A 23,180-nucleotide genomic window follows, 5' to 3' on the forward strand; every position below is an offset into this window, starting at 1 on the left:
GTACTCCTACTCAGTTGCCTACAAGTCTGGACGCCTCCATCTGGACGCCGATTGCTTGTCTCGTTACCCTGTTGAAAAGCCAGACGGATCGGTCATCCAGCCTAGCCCCAGCGTCATGTCCATGTCTCAGTTTCTTCAGATTGGTGAAGAACAACGTCGCGATGCTTCCTTGCGATCACTCATTAGCCGTCTCGAATCTGCCCCTAACGACGCGTCACTCCGCATGTTCGTCCTCTTGAATGGCACATTGTACCGTCGTAGCGTTCTGCCCGATGGCCCCGAGTTACTTCTCGTCGTGCCTAAACATTTGCGTTCAGCGGTCCTGCATGAGCTTCACGACGAGCCCACTGCCGGCCACCTGGGCATATCTCGCACCTACGACCGTGTCCGGCGCCGCTTCTTTTGGCGCGGTCTCGCCCGGTCCGTTCGACGTTACGTGGCCTCCTGCGATAAATGCCAACGTCGGAAGCGACCTGCCGCACCCCCTGCTGGACTCCTTCACCCGATCTCCATCCCTACCGAACCTTTCTTCCGTGTTGGTGTAGACCTTCTCGGCCCTTTTCCTGAGTCCAACTCTGGCAACAAGTGGGTCGCCGTTGCTATAGACCATGCGACCAGGTACGCCATCACTCGAGCGCTCCCCACCAGCACTGCTACTGACGTTGCCGACTTTCTGCTCCACGACGTAATTCTACACCATGGCGCTCCTCGTCAACTGCTCACCGATCGTGGCCGTGCATTTTTGTCACGAGTCATTGACGATCTTTTACGCTCTTCCTCAACGCAGCACAAGTTGACCACTTCCTACCATCCCCAAACAAATGGCCTCACCGAGCACCTAAATTGCACTCTCACGGACATGCTCTCCATGTATGTCTCATCTGACCACCATGACTGGGACCTGGCGCTACCTCACGTGACCTTCGCTTACAATTCATCGCGTCATGATACCGCCGGTTGGTTGGTAACAACTTTATTGATGGTCCGGCAGAGCTTTCGCCGACTGGGCTTTAGGTCTCCCACGTGGGGACGTCGAGGCCTTGCCTCACCGCCGCCTCGCGGGCCTGCTGGACAGCCCAAAGTTGGTCGCCGAGGCTGGGGTCACCCTTTTATATGCTCTATGGCCGTGATCCGACGTTACCACTGGACACCCTACTTCCGGCTACTACATCTCCGCCGAGCGAATACGCACGGGATGCTATCGCTCGTGCCGACCACGCGCGTCAGATCGCCTGCTCAAGGCTGTCGGCTTCACAAGCAGCCCAGAAGACCCTCTACGACAGCAGGCATGTCGACGTTCGTTTCTCGCCTGGTTCCCTAGTTCTCCTGTGGTGCCCGGTTCGTCGTGTTGGCCTGTCCGAGAAGTTGTTATCCCGCTACATGGGTCCATACCGTATCGTCCGCCAGGTAACGGACGTCACCTACGAGATCGTTCCCGTCTCCGAGACTAACCCGCCTGCGAACACGCCCAGTGACGTAGTGCACGTCAGTCGGCTAAAACAATACCGCCCTCCTTCTGAAGAGCATGGTTAAAGCGCACCGAGACGGCGCTTTTACCGCCGGGGGTAATGCTACGTAGCTAACCCATCAAGAGCCAGACATTCTGCGTACAGAAGACGACAAAGAGGACTGGCCTGTCTGTCTGCTGTGGGTGCTGTCCTCCATCTTGATCGATGCTGTGCACATCAGTGTAAATACACTTGTAAATAGTCACGCCTCGTGTCATTTTACGTAACAATATTATTAAACTCCTTCGACGCTTATGTTTAAATATCGCAGTTTAATGTTTTGACATCGTATTGTCCTTAGAATTTATAACCCTAATGACTTCTATTTGCTAACCACTCGATTTTGTAACATGCGGCTGAAGCTAAAGTCAGGCCGATTTCATTGTTACGAGGCTAATTCAAAGTGGTGGTTATAATCTTGGTCCCTCAGCATAACAGTAACTTTGTACACTAAATTACATCCCAAATTCTTTCCAGTGTTCCACTTGCCTCTCCTCTGGTGCAACATTGTGATCGGATTGTCGGGAACTGTTTATACAGCACTGGTAAGGCACTAATGGGATTTTTCTGCCAGTGCATTTCGGTCATCTGGGCGGCGTCTTCTGCCTTCCTTGCCCCCAACTATAAGTACCTTGAAACCAAACATCATCTGTCCGTTCCACAATTTGTTTAAGGGTGGACTTCGAGGAGTCGTTTGGACGGACTGTGTGCAGTTCGTGATCATAATTTGTGCCCCAGCCGCCATCGTCACCAAGGTAATAATCGATTCTACCGCACCTGACTCCACAGTTCGTCCTCTCCGTGACCTCGAAATCGGTGATTACATCGCAAAGTAAGTGCTTAAGGAATTGAGAATAGACCTTCATGTATTCCCTAATTTGCCTGCCACTGTCTGTAAATCACGGTCAACGTGCGCTAGTTTGATATAATAACAAGCTTGCATAAAAAATTAACACTTCAGTGGCTCATCAAACAAAACTCCATAGAGAAAAGTAATTGGTGAGCATATTCAATCCGGCGACGTATCAGAGGGTTTAAGTGTGTCCGTATGTACTTCTCAACGTTACCGTGTTACCGGAATACTGAATTTCGTTGGCCGCGTTACCGGAACGCGTGTTTTAGGAAAGTTTTAGCTCCCCATGCATAAACATTTATGTACGAACGTAAACGTCTACGTTTGCGCAAACCGCTAAATAATAACTGCACTTAAACTATATTTAATTTAGATATGATTGAATCCTCGCTGCAGCGAAATGTTTTTAGCGTGCATGGTACTCCGGTGCACTCAAAGGGGTGTAGGAATACCGGGTTACCGGACGATGGTAACGACAGCTGTGTGCAACTGTAATTATAGACACGTTTGTTTTCGCCTGCTGTCGTTTATGGAAAGGAAGATTAAAAATGCGGCCCATAACCAATTACTCAGCTGCAAGGAATACACACGAGCAGAGAAGTAGAATACACGATGTTTCTGCAACAAGAACTCTGTGCTTGATTAGTTCATCTCGCCCCCGCCAGATTGCACCGCCTATCCGGCCTCTCACGTTTATCACTGCGGTTACCCGGCTCAAAAAACGTGGTCGCAAACTCTCGCAATTAGCGCTTGTACTTTGCCTTGTTTTCATTCTGCGGCTAGAGCCTCCTAAAGCGAATCTCGCTGGCCCACGAACGACACGAATTCACGAGGTAAGGTCGTAAACGAAAAGCGTATCCAGCGAGTAGCTTACGTTCCCTGAAAGTAAGTTTACGTTCCGTAAAGGCGCGTGCATGCGCAGATTTCATCCGATATTCCGAGAACACGGTAATGTGAAAAGTGCACGGACAAACTAAAAACCTTTATTCACTCACGCACGTAGACCGGGATAATTTGAAGTAACGTTACCGTAGTGACTTCGCTATATCTGATCTAAACTGCAGAAGGGTCGAAAGGAGGAAGTCTCCATTGCATGCGTCAATTGCTAAAGACATCGCCTCTTCAAAAGCTGTTTCCTTAAGGATGGCTTGAGTATTGGCACTAAAAAATAATTCAACGGCATCATCTAAAACATCCCATCGCCCTGACAGGTATAGATTGGACTTTACCAGCGAGGAAAATATGTGGAGTTGCTTCTTCGGTTCGGCTGCTCCAGCAATGTTCCGTTTATGCTTTGACCAAGTCGTGACACAAAGGTTGCTGGCGTCTCGAACACAAAGAGATGCCAAAAGGTAAGCTCCGTAGGTGATGTGTTCCTTACGTTAAATTATGAGACATTCACGCGGAATTGTGTGTGCACAACCGATTTTAATTCGTGTGCTTACAATGACATAAAAAGTTATTGATGTACACTGCAACAGCTGAAATGAATTTTTCGTAGGCCGTTTGATTTATTAACAAACGTATGCGAACGCGCATCTTGTTGGCGCTGAAAAAAAAAGTTTTATCGGCAATCACAACAACGGATGATGCGTTTCGAGAGCGGAATGTTGTCCGCTGAAAAGAAAAACGGCAGGCCTGCGCTGAAACCGCAGCACAGTCACAGCGAAAGCTGGAAGAGCGGCGTTTCTAGAGCCACTTGTAAGCTTTCTTGGGGCTACAATACAAGTACACGAGAAAGGTACCCACTACGCCATAAATCACAATTTTTGTGAAGTTGGGAAGCATCTACTAAGCGATAATTCGTCATTCTGCGGAGAAGCGAGACACCAGCTACACGTCTGTAAGGCATTATGTGCAATTGTTGACGCGACGACTGATGACGATGAAGAATTATGGCTCAGCCCTTTGTAATGGATTGGAAGCTTTAAACGGCCCACCAGTTATGTAATATGCATTGGGTGAGGCCCGGTCGCTATTTCCCTCTCCCGTCATGCTGTATAACATACGTTGACGTGGGAGAGAGACGGGGGGGGGAGCGAAGAACTTTACTGAGATCCCGAGGAAATGGATCATGCGCTTATGGGCTTCCTTGGCAACCAATACAAGTGCACTTGCGAGGAACCCACTACGCTATAAATCATTGTAATTTTTAAGAAGTAGGGCAGCAGGCACTGTGCCATTTTTCGTCATTCTACGGAAAGCGTTGGTACCTGCTAAACGCATGTAAGGCATTATGCGCACTTTGTTGATGCTGTGCCTGATGACGATGAAGAATTATGGCAGAGCCCTTTGTAATGGGTTGGAAGCATTCAACAACTTACTCGTTGCGCAATTCGCATTGTGTGACGCCTGGTTACAGAATTCGCGTTGTGCGACGCTTGGTGCTTATTTTACTCTTCTACCACGCTATATTGCATGTGCTGATGTGGTTCATTCCCGACATGAAGCCTGTATAGGACCTTTTTGCAAAGCAGTTTCAAGCACCGGCATGGCTCAGAGGTTGAATTCTGGGCTCCCACGCAGAGGGCCCAGGTTCGAACCTCGTTCCATCCTGGAATTTTTTTCTTATTTCGTTTTTTTTTTCTTATTTCGAGCGATACTGGTTACGGACACCGGCGGCGGCGGACAACTACGGCGCCAAAAACGGCCGGTGAAATGATCTCATAACAGCTTTCGCTGTAAGAACACTTTCGGTTTCGATATCGAGGGGGCGGCTTCTCAGTGACGTGTCATCGCAGGGTGACGTCACGGGGCGACAGCCACTCGCGACGTACTAGCGGCAGCTCTGTCATCTGCTCATGGTGCACGTAAAGAACGATGAGTGAATTATAACCCAGTGACTCCGACAACGATTTCTGTGATTTAGGCTGTATGCAGGACGCAGAGTTTGCAAACTCAGTGGAACTGTGTTGACGCGTCGTGATAATGTTCATTCTGATGGGGCTGGCTTGCAGATGGTCAGCGACAAAGTTTCAAAATCAAAGTAACATATTTGATACGTGCTGTCTGACTCCGGTGTATGGAGAGCGTTAGCCCTGCATACCATACAAACGAAAGACGTCCCTTTTACGATGTCTCAAAACCTGGTCAGTACTCATTTAGGAAAAGTACGCCTACCTTATCGCCGACGTTGTGGAAGGGTGGAAACTTCAGACAAGCGAGCAAACACTAAAAATTGAAAATGAAATATATTCAATTCATTTCTTGGATCAAGGAACATATAAACTGGTCAATTATTAGTGTCGTACTGTTCGTAGAAGTACAATTATCGTAGTTTTAGCAGGTTTCCGTGACTCCGGTCTGCGATTGTAACTTTCTACACGCTATCTGAGAACTAAATCTGATAGAAGATAAAACGCTGAAGCTTCTCTCAATTTTTGCAGGACTGTGGTTACCGGTTCCGTACTTCTAGTTTGCGTTTATACAACGATGTTATCAATGGGCGTGGCACTTACAACCTGGTTCCGAGGTTGCGACCCATTGTTATCGGGCGCGGTCGATCGTGTGGACCAGGTGAGTGTTCTCCCCATTGTCTTCAAAAATATTGTAACGAGATTTTTATAGTGATGAACGTAGCAATCGAACCGGTGAAAAGTGAGCTATTTGTTGGGCGAATAGGTGCCGAACAAATGCTAACTTTCCAATGTTAGCGTCGGTCGTCGAGGACTTGAATCTTCGGCGAAACGCTTCGGCCTCTCAGAATCCGCCTTTTTCACGTCGACCCCGCGCATGCGCTCTCCCCTAGCGGAAAAGTCGCTAAACGTCTCATTCTCTCAGAGCTTTTGCTTCTGGCAATACCGGTTGTCCCGGCCCCTACCAAACCCCTACCAAAACGGCAGAGGGCAGCACAAGAAAATGATAACAGCGGATTGCACATTCCAAGTTATCGCTCGCGTTGTCTCAAGCTCCATGCTGTACTAAAGTACTCGTGTCGTTTGCGTAATAGGCAGAACATTTCAAAATGCTGGAGAATGTTCTGAGGCGCCACCTGCGTTGGGTGATGAGAAGCGTAGCAATCTTAGCCAGTGAAGTTCGGTCACAATGAAAAAGTAAAACAATGTGTCAGTATTTCCGTTACTGGCTAGATTAGTTTCATACCTCCATGACCATGCGTACTGACCATGTGTCAGTGTTACACGTCTTCGTACGGGAACATGTGATGCGATATGTAGGGTCCCCTAAAGATCTCACATTTGAACACCTGACATGATGCTTCAGGATATATTCACGCAATATAGCAATAGCCCTATTGAAAATTTATCCACCATGTGGAATGGTGGATTCCACCATCCATCATTATGGTGGATTATGGTGCTGAAAGATGGTGGCTTATGGTGTATGCTGGATGCTGGCGTATGATGGATGCTGGAGAATGACGGAGCGTAAACCGGCTTTACAGCGTCAGGACCATCGAATCTAGTTGTCACACATAAATAATTGTATAGAGCTCGATGTAGAAAGGCTTAGTACAAAAAGAAAGAGAAAGAAAGCGGTATGCAAAAAAAAAAAAGATGGCTGATCTCTCCGTCATAGGAATCGGTATAACACGAAAGTGAGACGTGTCGTCACAGAAGTAGTTTATTGTTAATAGTGCTTTGGTATATGAGAACTTGTACAATGTCTACTGTTGTTGGACAGATGCAGCACCGCTTGATGTGGACGCACCGCACCCACGTTGACGCCTAGTGGCACGTCTCCGTACCAACGACAAACGCCCATGATCATGATTTAACCCTTGCGGTAGCTGAAGTTCTTAACATATGTACGTAGACAGCGCATATGGTGAATCCCGCGCAAAGATGGCATCAACAAGCACGTAATAAACACTGATTGTCGATATACATTCCTTCAAAGCGTCGTGAAATGCGAAAAGAAACGCTACGCGCGTCGTGTCTTCCCTCTAGCCTGGCCGTTACTTCTCACAAGGCGAGCGGGGAACGCGGTGCGACAGCCAGGCGAGCATCGGAGACCTATTTTTCGATATGGATGGCTGGTATTAGCGAGGCTTTAAAAAACGAGGCTTGGGCTAAAAACGCCACCTGGCGGTGTGTTAAGTGTTGACGAAATTATACTTGTAATGGAAACGCGCCGAATGGGACGGTCGTAGCAACGGCGCGTTTTTTTTTTTTTTCCGAGCCTGGTGCCACACGTGTCACCACCCCATTATAAGGGGACGCTCATAGCACCCATCTATCCATCCAAGAGCACTGTGAGAGGAAAGTGCGAAAGATAAAAGGCGCGTTCACGTAGCCTCCGTAATATGTTTGGCGGTAGCTCAGTGGGTTAAACGCCCGCAGACCATCGTCGTGGGCCGAGAGCTCATGGGTTCGACTCCCGTCAATGGAACTTTTTCTTAGTCTTTTTTCTTTGCCATCTGATGGCGTTCATTTTGCTGACGTACTTCCATGACGGAAATACGCCATGAAAGTCTTGGTAGACCCCGGCATAAAACACTTTCGTGTTAAAAAAATTGGCCGCGTATCTGCGTGCTTCTCTGCAAATGTCGTCGAAAGACGATAGTCTTCTGCCGGCCGTACTAGATGAGTCCTCCTCCTCTATGTTGAATCGCCGCATCTGGCTCATAGTGCCTCATTTGCAGCGCAGCCCAAAAAAACACTAGCATTTTCAGCGCAGCCTAAGAAACAATAGGGTCTTTAGAATTGCGTATCTATGTATTTTCTAGTAAAGGAACACATCACCTAATACTGACGCGTTGATGTTGCGTCTCAGATATGCGTAACATTTGCTTTTTGATCGACAATGTTCACAGTATGAACGGCGCTACCAGTTCAAGATGGCTGAGCGTTCAGCAAGTGGTTAAACTTTGGCCGGGGGGCTGAATCGGGTGACAGACAAACTGAAAGACATGCATGCAGACAGACAGACCAAGATTTCTGCGTTTAATTCCGCAGGAAAGACTATCGTCTTTAAAAAAAGACTTTCCCCAATGGGTGTCGAACTTGCCACCTTCGCATCCCGAGCCGAGTATTTTAGCACTACGCCACACTGTGTGTTTTTTTTATTTCATGGTATTTATTCAACATACACATGGCACTTGAACGCGATTCACTACAGACAAAGAACTAATATGTTATTATGCTCTTATCGCGACACAATGACTAACAGACGGCACTTTAGAAATCGCAATCATCTCGATAGCGAATACATCAAGTAACGCTATAGTAAAGGCCTTTCCAATTGTATGCTAGAACAGTGGTTAGGATATGCACCTTACCAATGCCGCATACCATTCTGGCTGGCTTTCGATTTGCTCGTAAACAGGATGGTCACTCAGCTCTTAGCTGAGTGACCATCCTAATGAAGTGGGGTGTTGAGGAAATTATCGGCTCTGCGTTTCTCTGCAACATGCGCGTCTTCCACAGGCTACGCATTCCAGTGAGAAGAAGCATGTCGAATGGTACGTCATTACAACTCGCTGGCAAGAGATAGCGCACGGAATGTGAATTTAGCACAAAGTCTTTTTGAAGAGTTCGTTGGAGCACATCTCAAAATAAGATTGCATCTCTGCAGCTTATAAAACAATGTTCAATTGTTTCTGGCACATCACACAGAGGGCAATCAATGGACGACACAAAAATATCTCTTGAACGAAGCCAAGTCTTGACAGGCAAGGTCCCTGAATGTAATTTAAAAAAAGACGTTTTTGTCGATGGCGTCAGCGGCATTTTACGTGCTCGATCTAAGACATCATGTCCTGGCAGTCCCAAGTATTTTGCACGATAAAGTGGCGGTGGAAACAGCATTGTTAATAAATCTCTGTACAGGTGTTTGCGTGACACACAGTACAAATATTCATTTCAAAACCTAAGTATTAAAAAACGAACAGAGAAATAAACTTCTCGCATAAATGCCCACAGAGATGGTCGTGGAGAAGAATCGGACGAAACTACTAGATCAAGTAGCACATTTACCAGGTTTACCTGCAAGAAAGCTCGAATAATAGGATGAGAAACGTCGCGGAAAAAGAAGTAGCGAGATACAATTTGCCACACGTACAGGTGTACTAGACCTAGCCCACCTGCACTAACTGGTCTGAATAGATTGTCTCGTCTCATGGATTCATACGTTGATGACCATATAAATGTTGCAAATTTACGGTGAAAGCTCTGAATATGCGATCTAGCACAATGCAACACTTGTAGTACATAGAAAAATTTTGTAGCCAAAAACTTTTGCACGTTTCCGCTTTACCGAAGATTGAAAGGTTATGTGGTATAAAAAATTTAGCATAACGCTCAAGGCGTGCCACCCTATTTTTCCAGTAGTGTGCGCTTGACTTGTGTGCACTTAGTCGAACACCGAGATATTTTGGTGGCACCACAGACCACTTGTAATGTCGATTGTTGTTGGACCCCATCAAACATGGGGACTGAAACGCCATTCTATACAAACTAACATCCACATCGCTCGAACTATTCTAGATTTTTGCTCGAATTCTTTTGACCAACTTGCATTACTGCAAGTTCACCTCGCAGAAGCATTTGATCGTGTCTCTCACTCGTTTCTGTTTTCCCTTTTACAGCAAGCTAATGTCGGCTCAACATTGTTAAAATGCGTGAAACTTTGTTATAATCGTTGTGCTACCCGCCTAACAGTATACGGTCACCTCTCGCAGCCTATATCTATCAGCTCTTCTGTTAAGCAGGGATGTCCTATGTCGCCCCTCCCTTTTTCTCTATACTTAGAACCGATGTGCTTGCGTATTATTCAGTCCGAAAATATTCATGGCTTCAGACTGCTAGAGAATGAAGTTAAAGTTTTAGCATATGCAAATTACATTGCCTTTTTTGTACTGACAAACCCAGCATTGAAAGGATTGCTGATGTAGTAGAGCAATTTGGTAGCGTCTCGGGCGCACAGGTGAACTATTCTAAGAGTTCAGGTTTGTGGTTTGGGTCATGGGGATCTACACCTGATCAGTTTGCCACTACGCCACACTGTCACACCCTTTACTTTCTGTAGAATGGCTAGTCGACATACTAGTACACCATTTGGCTTCAGCTTTGTATGCCTCATACTCGAAACAGACGCAATCTTCACCTCCTACTAAAATTTGCATAGTTATTAAACGCAAACAAACTGCTGCCGGTTACAAATGGCACGTCGATAATGGCCACAGCGCTAGCTTTCTTTTACAGTTCGCAACGTAACTCCAAAAAAATACCAAGTGGACCGCGGAGCGCGTATAGTTTACCGGCTGTTACTGCCAAGTTTAAGAGCCGTTTCTCGCTTTTTCAAAAGGCCGTCATGTGCAGAGGCTTTATGTCGACTCTAATCTCATTCGATAAATACGCGTGTACAATTGATTGAGTATTGTGATGTTTTTTTTTTTTTTTTCGCGCAACGTACAGCGCGGCCGCGCCAGCGCACTGATCCCTGACGTTGTATCATTAGCTACAACCGCATAACAGACGGGCGAAAAACGAGTGCAGTGCGCGGGAAAAATATGCCATTTGTTCAGTAAGGCGTACGAATTCACAAGTCTATGTTCTCGCATACGAGTTAGAGATGTGCCGGCGAGTACGACTGGCGGTGGTCGGTGACCGGAGGCGTTTGTTAGAAGCGCGCCGCATCGATGCCCATCGCTTCATGCGCGGACACCGTACACAAGAAAAATGCTTCATTTAGGTTAGCCGATGCCACAGCTGCGCTGTAAAGTCACTAGTACTCATCGGAATCGTGTATCCTGAAAACCAGAAGCGCCGATGACACATAGACGGACTCGGTCGCTACGCTATGCCTAACCTTTGGTGGAAATCATGGTGGTAGAATATGATGCTGACAGTCATACCTGGTGGGGCTTATCTCGACGCAGGCCGAAGTTTCGCATGCATTTTCACTGTTACCTTAAAGTGCCGCTGAGGTAAATGAGTATGCAAGAAACGCCAGAGTTGCGTTTCTAGCGTGGCGGTATCAAGCGGCGGCTGTTTTCTGGTCTACCCCCGGGAAAGGATAATTGCGCAGCCAGAGCTGAATTACTTCTCGACAGCTGAGCAGCGATGTAACACAGTTACTGTCGCTGTTCACACCGACACCTCTAGACTTGTAAATATCACAATACAGAAACACATCGCGGATGTAAACCTGATAAGTACGTGCGTAAAATGTAAACATTCACGGCTGCTGTGCTCCACAAAACTTGAGGCGGTTATTGATGCCGCATGAATAAAAAATCGTGCTATTAAATTAATGATCGGCGTTGACTTCTTTGAACTGCAAACATATTTTTGCGCACATTCAACAGGAAAACATTAGAAATGACAGTGCTTGATTTCACATACTGCCACGTGCACTTCCATCATGCCACCATCATCCACCATGCTTCCATCATACCACCGTCATCCAGCTTGTTCACCAAGCTATACACCAAAACATGTTTTGCATCGCCACCATCAGCCAGCATCTTCCACTTAACACCAAAAGAAGCTCGCCACCACCACCACCATCTGCCACCATTTTTTCCACTCTCGCCATCATCAGTCGTTATGACCACCACAGCTTCCACCAAGTCCACTATTCCTTCCACCTTGTCCACTATTATTTCCACCATATCCACCGATAATTCCAGCATGCACCAACCCACGATTTTCAATAAGGAGTGCTTATAATTATTTTTGCGATATGAGAACCACTTCGGCAATATAGCCAATCCACGTGTCAGAATGCATATTTTGCTTTACGAGTTCTATCGGAGTAGCTTTTCTGGCATTCAGTACCTTTCCTGGCTCAATTCCATAGCTTTTCTGGCATTCAGTGACGTGTGAAGACATTCCATTGAGAGAAGTTCACAAGTTTCTGGATCCCCGTTAGAGCGGACACGTGCCTCTCACTGTCTGTATTTGCTCGGTGTGTTTTATAGCGGTAGCTCTAATCGTCCCATTACAAACCCATAAAATGCCCCCATGGATGCATCTGACTTTCAAGCTCAGCCAAGGTCAACGCCAGCGAAACACTACCGCGAAATACTACTGCGACGCGCTCGCTAAAACAAACAGCGGCTGAAGGTGAGCCTTTCGCGCCGCCACCGCCTGAGGCGCTGCTTGTATCGAACTTAAGGAGGGAGGCAATGAAATAAGGAGGGAGGCATTTTACGACAATTCAATGGGAAGCGCTTTACTGTTTGAAGCGAGATCGGGTTGCCTTAGAACAGGTAGTTATAAAGCGAGATTCAGTAAAGAAGAAGAACAATGCACGTGCTGCGGGGAAGATCAGGAAACTGCGGAGCATGTTCTGATTGAATGTGGAGACATCCACCCAGGTGCACGTTTGGGCACGAGCCTACATGACGCCTTGGGTTTTAGAGACAATGGAAAGCTGAACACACCCGCGATTGAAATAAGTAAGAGACGGTTAGAGTATTGGTGGCAGAAAACTAGAGAGAAATGACAAAAATAAATAATGGAAAAAAAAAAATAAGGACATTCTGCCGTAAAGGGCACAGAACGGAGCTGAAAACTTAAGGTTTTTTTTTTCTTCTGGAGTAAAATAGTTTTAATTGAAGTAAAGACACTAGGCCAACGCTAAAAAAAAAGAAAAAGAGTAAAGGTTTTTTTTTTTCGAGCCTGGTGGCACATTTGTCACCGCCCCGTTATAAAGGGGACGCTCATAGCATCCATCCATCCATTGTACCTCTGATGAAGTCAGAGGTACAATCAGGAATGGATGTAAATCAAAGGACGGTGGGCCACCTCGCGTTGGGCGCTCACGGGAAGACGACAATTGAGGCTGTAAAGGGTGATATGGGATGGACAGGCTTTGAAGTGAGGGAAGCTCAGAGCAAAATGAGATTCGAAGAGAGGCTGAGGAAAATGAAGAAGAGTAGATGGGCAGAGAAGGTTTTGAGGTATTTGTATAGAAAAAGCGTTGGCACGCAGTGGAGAAAAAGAACTAGGAGGCTTACCAGTAAATATATGGCTAGCAGTGCGGGCGATATGGCAACAAGGAGCATTAAGCGGAAGGTCAGAGCGGCGCAGAGGACCTGTTGGATAGCAGCAATGGAAAAGAAGCCGGCTCTGAGTAACTACCGAAAGGGAAAAAGCTAAATAAGGAGGGAAAGATTTCATGATAATTCAAGGGAAAGCGCTTTGCTGTTTGAAGCAGGGTCGGGCTGCTGCCTTAGAACGCGTAGTTATAAAGCGAGATTCAGTAACGAAGAAGAACAATGTACGTGCTGCGGGGGAACTAAGGAAACGATGGAACATGTACTGATTGAATGTGGCGATATTCACCCAGGTATACGTGTGGGCACAAGTCTATAGGAAGCCTTGGGTTTTAGGGACAACAATGGAAAGCTGAACACGTCCGCGATAGAAATAAGTAAGAGACGGTTAGAGTATTGGTGGCAGAAATGTAGAGATAAAGTACAAAAATAAATAATGGGGAAAAATAAGGTCATTCTGCCTTAAGAGGCAGAGAGATGGACCGTGAATTTATAATTTTTTGGTATAATAACATAGATTTAATCAGTGTAGATAAGGTATTAAGCAAACTTGAAAGAAGGTAGTTTTTTTTTTCTTTTTTTTTCTTCGAGCCTGGTGGCAGACATGTCACCGCCCCGTTATAAAGGGGGCGCTCATAGCATCCATCCATCCATTGACCACGCGTTCGCGCCTAGAGAGCCGACGGCGCCAACCAGTGTCTGTGTGTTGTCTTGTAGTGCAACAAGTTAGCTCTCTTGCCGCGGCGTGTAGTCGCTGCGTGTAGACTTCTCGTCGTCCTTGCTTGAGCCAACATCACCAGATGGCGCAAAAGTCTCGCCGATAAGTTCTCACCAAGGTTTCACCGCAGTACGAGCTCGCTGATCACGCGCTTCGTTTCACGCGCATCGCTGCCACGACAGCAAAGAGGCTGTCTGGCAGCCGCTTATGGATGTTCTCTGGGCGTTTCAGCACTACCAGGCCAGCATGGAGGAAGAAGACGGCGCAGGCGCGAGGCTGTCGAGCAGTGAGCCGCAAGCTATCACTGGACAAACTTCGTTTAATCGCATTCAACCACAATTTTTAAAGACGATAGTCTTTCTTGGGGAACTTAAACGCAGAAATTTTGGTCTGTCTTTCTGTCTGTCTGTCTTTCTGTTTGTCGGCACGTCCCTCGATTCAGCCACTCGGCCAAAGTTGAACCACTTGCCCAAGGGCCAGCCGTCTTGAACTGGTACGGCTGTATATACTTGTGAACGTTGTCGATCAAAAAGTAAATATCATGCATATCTGAGGTGCAACATCACTAGGTAAGTATTAGGTGGCGTGTTCCTTTAATAGAAAATGCATACATATGTAATTTTAAGGACCCTAGTTTCTTAAGCTGCGCTGAAAATGCGTAAGAATGGAAGCTTGAGCGAGTTGGTATGCGTTCATCTTTGTTGAAACAGCGCTCACTAGACGACGACGAAGTAAAAGAAGGCACAGGACAGGCGCTGCCTGTCGTGTGCCTTCTTTTACTTCGTCGTCGTCTAGTGAGCGCTGTTTCAACAAAGATGAAAATGCGACTGCGCTGAAATTTGCCTTCCTCCGTGCCCTTCGCACGAACTCATTGTTGTGTTTCGGTTTCGGTTCTGTATTGCACTGTACGAATGCCATGGGTTGGTGTTGAAAAACTTTAGTTTTGAGAAGGCCAAGAAGGTGAAAAAAAATATTTAAAAAATGAAAAAGCAGCGTTGTGGGCGGCCTTCAGGCTGCCGGTTGTGGGCGCCGCTCTGGCGTTCCTGTTTTACCTAGGCGACGTGTAAATAAAAGAGTGTGTGGAGAGTACTCGTTGAGTGCGGACGTTTCTCTGCTTCAGCGCTTCGCGCCAAACCGCGTTTTCGGGCTGGCTGGCGTCCCCGCCGGTCGCGTTGGTCACCGCCGGTCTTCGCCTGCTGCTGCGCCGGGACTACCAGCACGCAACACAGCACTCATGTTTCCCGACGTATTGCCAGATGGCGTCCATATCTCACACAGCGCCTCTTCTATCGTCTTTACACGACATTTGCAGCGAAGCACGCAGATACGCGGCCAATTTTTACATCAATGGTTCTTTTTATTACAGCACAGCTGTTATGGTCGAGGTTTGCCGTGTGCCGTAGATAGAAAATTATAATCATGAACCGACACGCGCTCATTGACAGCCCAGGCATTCTGTACAGATGTTTAACAAGATAAGTTGAAACCTGGCCACCAGCTCTGCTGGGACCCAGCATTTCGCGACTTAGTGAAAGCTGCGCTCATTCTCTCTAACCTATATTCATGCAGTATAAACTGTGCTTTACGTTACTTTGTATGAATGCTAATTTTCTATTTATTCTTTCAATTAGATCCAACTGACTCGCCAGATGTCGTGACCTTTTCCTCTATTGTATCCATGATTTTGTGGCAGAGATATTAATGCGATAGCGTTAGAGAGCTCGTTTCGCAGAAATTCCGATGTCGGCGTCGGTGACGGCGTCCCTTGTAAGCGAAAAATCGAGAAAAATGCAAATAACCAATAAAAATCTTCGGTCCCATTGAGGATCGAACCCGCACCGTTTGCGTGGCAAGCAGATGTCCTACCACAAAGCCACGATGTTACTTGCAGCTGCTTCGAGAAAAAACACTACATAAATGCCATGTGGTGGAAGGAGTCTCCTTAATGCACTTTGTTCGGCAGGTGTTACGACAAAAATGAGCCCATTCGGCGATTTGTAGGCGCATTGGCGAGGCCATCAAACTACGTGTTTTGCTCGACGCCATGCGTCGAAAAAAGCCGGGATGGTGCACCAATCGCCGCTAAAAACACACCCAAACTTGCAAACAGCCCCAAAAATGGACAACTATGTCCATCTAGCGGAAAACATATCAAGCAAACATTAGATAATTTGCTGCCATCTGTGAAGCATTGTGAGAAACATGTCTCGACTCTAACACAGGAAAGTGCCTTAGATCGAAAACCTGTACCATTACTATAGATACATCGCGCGCGCGTGTGTGTGTGTCTGTGTGCGCGTGCGTGTGTGTGTAACGACATACATTAATAAGTATGCACTTAGCGGTTGAAGTGCGCACTAGGGGCCGGATTTCGCTATCGCGTTCAACTCTTAAAGGCGAAGCTTAAGGGTCCCCTAATTTTTTGTGTGGTTTCGCGCTCTATTTATTTTCATCCACGTTAATGAGTTCTTCTCCATATCTAAGTTCGCTCTGCATTCCTCTCACATTAAGGGAAGCTCAGACAGCATCCTCCTTCAATGTTTCGTCTTTTTCCTGTGCCTGTAGGGCAAATGTGCCCACGGGCCCAGAAAAAAAAAAGAGCTGACGGGCTCTTCTTCTATAGGCGCACTTACCTGGAGGATAGGAGGGTCTGTCAAAATCCAGATGGCTAAGTGCGAAAGATTGGATATATATTCGTAGACCTTCACAATATTGCATCCCGCTCAGCAGTTCCCGTAAAATTAGATCGACTGAATTGGCTCTTCACGCCTAGAAATTGTGTATAACAGAAAACTTGGAAAGCCAGACAATATGGTGCTCGGCTTATTCATAAGCTATTCTAAAACATTTCTTCTTGTGAAACACAAGTTTGGTTAAAAAGTTATAATTTATGGTATTAGAAGGATCGAGCAGATTCTCCAAACTCATCGTATTTTCAACATCGAAGTTCGCGGTAGAAATAAATAAGATAGAGAAGGGAAAGGATGGTACAAAAAATAACAAATCAGCTAAAATGAAATAAGGTATACGCAAACCTGAAGACGTAGAAAAGTGTATACAGTACTAATTACGGTGAACAAAACCTGCCATTTTGCTACAGACTTTAATAAAGGCATTTCTTAATCAGCTTCGTTATATTTACGAAATGTCATAGAATTATACACAAAATGTACCGCTGGGAGGACCGCATTTAACATAAACCTATTTATGTTTATATTTACTTTTGTAGCTCGTGTATAAAACGTTTGCTGGATACATCATTTACAACTATATTGCACATACCTACACAGTATCACAGTGTGTACAATGTAAATCTCAGCGTACTTTTTATGTTGTCCTTGTTAAACACTGCTGTGCCGTTCTCTGTGTACGCCAGCATAGCCATATGCACACTTATAACGTGATGGTTTGGCTGGTACGCCATTGCACAAGAAGTTAAGAGAGCTTAAAATAGCTGCAGGACAGAGCCATGGGACACAGACAAGCGCGGTTGTTGAGTCAGTCAGCGCTTGGCCGTGTCCCCTCGCGTTGTACATGGTTCGTTTTTTTTTTTCGCGCATTTAATGTCTTGTCCATATAAACACATGGAGGTGGGGTACATGCATAAAACAATAACAAGCATTACCAGGAATTTATGCAATTCGAGCGATGACTCAGTAAACATAATCGATAATAAAGCAATGACAAGAATAATTTGCACGAATAACAAAAAACTTCGTCTCTATAACAATAATAATGCCCTCAATAAACGAAACAAAGTACCCTAATGTTTACAGCTGTGCTTAATTGGCATTGTTTCAAGGAAGTAATTTCACAAAATACAGAAAACGCTTCTTATGCAAGCGCGTTTTGATATCTTCTCCTACTATTCGCTAGAATAAATTGTTATATATTGTACCATGCTTATATTTTGTTATACTGCTTGTATAGTGCGTAAATGAGTAGGAAACGAATATAATAACACTTCCGAAGCAGTGATATCGTCAGTGGTACTCGTGTATGAACGTTAGGTTAATGAAGAAACACAGGTGCGTTCTGTTGGCTTCATTTAAAGGAATCAGCTACAGAAAGTGAAATGCTGTTCCTTCTTTTGTTTTGTGCGCCCATCTTCAGATTTTGCCTCACTACATCAACACTCGCCTCGTGCAAGTTCCTGGATTTGTCGGACTTTATCTCGCAGGTGTCGTCTGTGCCGCAACGAGGTAACAGCGAAAATTCTTTGTGTGGAAGAATGCGCTACATTTCTTAGCATGCTCGAGCTATAGACAGCTAGGAGACAGATAAACAGCGTTGCGGGTGCAATTACTACGGGAGATACGGGAACAGTATAGCGGCTATCGCAGATATTATTTTCAGACGTTCTTGTACACATTCCTTGCTGTCATATCCGGTGCCAACATCCACAGTTGGGTGCTTTCAAGGCACCTTCACTGCATTTATGGTGAGTATTTTGCAAAATTTATCACAGTGGCGGTCCTGATTATTAAGGTGGTCATATACTCCACTTCTGTGGTAACGTGAGTGAGTGACAATCATTATTTTGCAATTACACGCACGGAATGAATTCCGCTCATGAAACTCCTGTTATGCCTAATGGATTTCACCTAGGGGATACAATACAAAACAGTAAATACGCGTACCACAATGCAGCATCAAAATTAAGCATACGCACTGCAAACCGGTATTTGCCAGTTGAGTAATTTGTAGGTACCTCTCAAGATAAGGGACGTCGTTTGGTTTTAGACGGCCAATGACTTGTCGCGGGAGCATGTCAGAAATATTGTTTAGCTTGAGTACTAAAGACAGCCATTTTCATACCAATAACGCGTTTTAGCGTAGATTGCGAAGCATTTCGCTGTGCATGCTTAACATTGAACATAAAGCAGGCCGGAACTAGTTTTGTATTATGAAACTCTCATATGTTTAAAGCTTTAGGTTTCTCACTTTCTGTTATGTGACGTGTTTGCCCCAGGATTGAAGAGAAGAGGTTGAAAGCAATTCTACTTATCCGTGGTAAATGTCACACAGAGTGGAAAAGCTTGAAAAACTCTGCGCACGGCTGTAATACTTCTACCAGCTTCCACCTCATGTAGCGTGGTTGTTCTCAGAGTGATGCTTACGTGCATTTCTCACACAAAGCTGAACGTATAAGCTGGCATAATATTTGCAATATTATGAGCCGTTTGCAAGTTTCCTTTTTTGGTTACTGTAATGACGCAAAAGAACTAGGCTGTCGATTCAAAACATGCAAGCTTATCACCTCGACTACGATACAGAACACACATGGCGAAACATGAGTTGTGCGAGTGTCAGGAATTTTCGGCAATGCCTTAGGTAGCGTCTTATGCAAGGGTTACCAGCTAATATATTTACCGAGGATACTTGTGTGTTCCACATTACGTTAGCGACTATACAACTCGACTAAGACAACACAATCTGAATGGGACAGTCGAAGAGTGACTTTTCATTATTTAAAGTGCAATATATTGAGCACATTACGCGCTTTTGAAAGACGCTTTTTCTCTCTTGTTTTCCAGCACAACGTCATCCACGATCAATTCGCAAGCAGCTATCTTATATGTTGACGTCATTACGCCTTGCTGGAAGAATGCCACACGACACGTATTGTGGATTACGCGTTGCACAGGTAACAATAGTTATGCACACGACTCACTGTAACCCATTGGGATGCTAACGAATTCCAATTTATGTGAATGTTTTATACAACGTGTGGAAAATACCTGAGAAGAATCCTTTCATATTTGTCTACAGGGGTCTCAAACTCACCTCAGCTAGCGGGCCGCAGTCACGAGATTTAGTCCCGCGAGGGCAGGGACAGTGTAGTAGGTAGGACGGAGGGAGGGGGGAGAGGTGAGAGGTGCTTGATGAAAATGTCAACTAACGTTGCCATGTCGAAAGGCCTTTTTCTGATCACATGTATGCACAGGTCGGCAAACAGTCTCTAGAGTCGACTCACTCGGACTCAGATCTAGCTGTTAGTCTGAGTCTAAGTGAGTCTGGTTGAGGAAAATTTTGGTGAGTCTGAGTCCGAGTGAGTCCAGTTGAGGTGCTTTTCGCAGAGCAGTAATTTGCGTTGGAAAACGAACATGCCCCAAAACATGCGTCAGCTTGTGCAATGTCAGCTTCTGCAGCGCCTAGTAAGTAGACATGTCATATTGTCTCCGGAATTGGCATACTGTATGACACTGGCTGCAGGATTAGCACCCCCGCTAGATTTGGCGGTCCAAGAGATAGTGGAAGATATTGTCACGGGGTCATGACGTCGACAAAGGCAGCAGTCGGAGTATACAAGATGAAATCCATTATTTGGCCGAACTTGTGGACGGGAAACGAAAATCGAACTACAGCAATACATACTGTACGCTGATAGCGGCGAACAGAGCGTCGGCCGTCGATAAACTGCTCTGCGATAAGGCTGTTACGACCAGGGTTCGTGTTATCCCACCGCTTTCATCAGACTGGTTCACTCGGGTCACGTCAATGGTAGCTGGCCCCCGCCGGTGTGCCCGTTAGCCCATCAGAGAGGAAGGCGCGTCCGTACTAGAGAGAACAGAGGTTTATTTACAGATGCATCAAGAGAGAAAGATTGACACCAAGTGTCCGGCTTATAAAGCCCAAAGTCAGACAACCTTGAGGCACTCAAAACCGGTGTCCGTAGCTTCCGCCAATCCGGCGACTTGCCATCTCGGTGTCCGGCCTCCCGAAAGGAGGTAATGAGTCACACAATACACAGAAGCCACACCCCAACGACCACAGGGTGAGGATGAGAGTCCGAAAGGGCAGAAGGGAAACAAGTGTCGCTGACCTCCAGAAAGGGAGACGACGGCTTCCCCGAACCAGCGCACTCCTTTATGTCTGCGCTCGCGAAAGCAGGAATGCAGCGGTTTGGTGAGAAACCCGAGGTAGACGCTTTCCCATGCCAACTGCACCCGCCAGCAAGAGTCGTCCGATGCTTTCCCTTTTGTTCCAGTCAGAACCTGACTGCAGCTGCACTGCACGCCTGCCTGCCCTCGCGGGCATAAGATCCCAAAACATGCCGCGTTCAGTGTCTTCTTCCAAGAACCAGCCTAAGGGGAAACATTAAGTGACAAGCGTGACTGACATCAGCGCCCATCATGGCGCCGGCCACGTCGCGTCCAAATGCCGATCGTAACAAGGCGCGTCAGCATTTATACATGCAGCATCGAACATTCGAGCCTTATCGCTGGTGGCCGCGTTAGTTCGAGAATAATCTCAAGTGTTCGCGTTTGCGCGCTCAAGCCATAAGAAGATTCTGAGATAATCTCGACGGTTCCCAGACATAAGGGCACGGCTTGCGCAAGGCGGCGGCTACGCATGCAACGGACTATAGTCCGTTACATAAAAGTGACAAAAAGAAGCGCGCGTGGCATTGCCCCCCTCTTATAAAGCATCGTCCCGATGCTCGTAATTGAACATGGGAGGGGGAAAATAAGTGCATACACAAAGAAAGTACAATAAAGGAAAAAAACAGCCCTATGGTTCGCTAACGCGCATAAAATGGCTTAAGGCGCATGAAAAAATCCGTAAAACAGGGGGTGGGTGCTCGAGCCAACGTTTCGACAAGTGGACTTGTCTTCTTCAAGGCTGGAACTGATTTCCTTAGCTATCGTGTGTATATGCTTCGTGTCCTCTCCAAAAGAAGGGAGAAGGGGTCGTGAGGGGGGGGGGGAGGCCACCGCGACGACTGGGTGAGTCATAAGGAACGAGAAAACAAAACAAAAAAAAGCGGGGACGGGAGGGGGACGGGAGGGTGTACGTTTCACTGAATGATTGTCAATGGAAGCACGTGGCATTTTAACAATAGTAGGTTCGAAATGCCTAGAAGGGATTAACTCTCATTCGTTTTCGTTGTGTATGTACCATATCGAATAGATTCGAGAGCCCCCTTAGAAACGTTAATGCCTGCTGGCTGGAGTGTATTGAACTTGTGAATAAGGTATGACTCTGTATATTTTCTGTCTCTTGGGGACCGGAAGTTTGACTGAAGTATGTAAAGTTTGAGATCTTCGAAGTTGTGACCTGCTACATTAAAATGCTGTGCCACTGCTTTGGGTAACTTCTTCGCCGTGTCCGTGTGATGCCCGTTTAATCTAACATTAACAGGTTGTCCCGTTTCGCCAATGTACCGTTTTTGACAATATGAACATTCGATCATGTAGATAACGTTTGAACTAGTGCAGGTAAAACTAGATTTTATATGATGGACGTAATCACTTCCGGTGCTTTTAACTATAACGTCATCTTGAAGGTGCTTACAAGTCTTACATCTTGGACGAGAACAAGGTGTTATGTGGGCAGTAGAAAGAGGGTTTACTTTTGCGTGCACTAACATGTCCTTAAAATTTTTATTGCGGCGATACACGACCTTTGGTACTTCGGGAAACGCTTTTCTAAGGCGCTCGTTGCTTGCCAGTATTGGGTAATACTTACGGAGGATATTATTTATGTTTGGTAGCGCATTTGAGTATTTGGTTATAAATGCTGGCGGCTGGTTAGGCTGTGCTACGGGGGCCCTTTGAGCTAGTGATGTTTTCCTATCTAGTTGACATGCTTCGTTGAAGACCTTGTTTTGAGCATCATGCGGGTAATTTCTTTTAACTAATGTTTCCTTTAGGTTGCTTAAGTGGTGAACGTAGTCGCTGTCATCGCTACAGATCCTTCTTAGACGCCTCGCCTGTCCTACAAATATCCCTTGTTTGCAGTGTCGCGGGTGATGACTAGTGTAATCTAGGTATTACTGGCTGTCTATTGGTTTTCTGTAAAGCGTCGTCTTTAATTTTCCTGCTTAATAGATACCGTCGTGTCTAGGAAGTTAATTTCACTGGAAGAATGGTGCATGGTGAATTTAATACTAGAGTGAAACTTGTTACAGTGGTCAATTAATGCGTTTGGTGTAATTACGCCATGTTCCCATATGATAAATATGTCGTCTATGTAACGGAGATAGGTGGAAGGCTTCACTGGACATGACTCCAACAGCTCCGAGTCTAAGTGTCCCATAAAAATGTTGGCGTATGTCGGCGCAAAAGGGGTTCCCATACTAGTGCCGAAAGTTTGCAGGTAGTAGGACGAATCAAATTCCCAGACATAAGGGCA

At 46.1% G+C, this 23,180-nt stretch overlaps 1 protein-coding gene across 1 annotated transcript in view; it reads left to right on the forward strand.

The window, feature by feature from the left end:
* Window positions 1-23,180, forward strand: part of LOC119399384 (sodium-coupled monocarboxylate transporter 1) — an 86,963-nt gene that overhangs the window by 32,578 nt on the left and 31,205 nt on the right. The window contains exons 6-11 of the mRNA XM_037666199.2: window positions 1,986-2,053; window positions 2,183-2,340; window positions 3,573-3,713; window positions 5,748-5,877; window positions 18,156-18,244; window positions 19,580-19,689. Of these exons, the coding sequence (XP_037522127.1) occupies window positions 1,986-2,053; window positions 2,183-2,340; window positions 3,573-3,713; window positions 5,748-5,877; window positions 18,156-18,244; window positions 19,580-19,689 (696 nt within the window). The remainder of the gene's footprint in view (window positions 1-1,985; window positions 2,054-2,182; window positions 2,341-3,572; window positions 3,714-5,747; window positions 5,878-18,155; window positions 18,245-19,579; window positions 19,690-23,180) is intronic.

The sequence above is a fragment of the Rhipicephalus sanguineus genome, chromosome 7 (assembly GCF_013339695.2).
Source record: "Rhipicephalus sanguineus isolate Rsan-2018 chromosome 7, BIME_Rsan_1.4, whole genome shotgun sequence".
Taxonomy (NCBI): domain Eukaryota; kingdom Metazoa; phylum Arthropoda; class Arachnida; order Ixodida; family Ixodidae; genus Rhipicephalus; species Rhipicephalus sanguineus.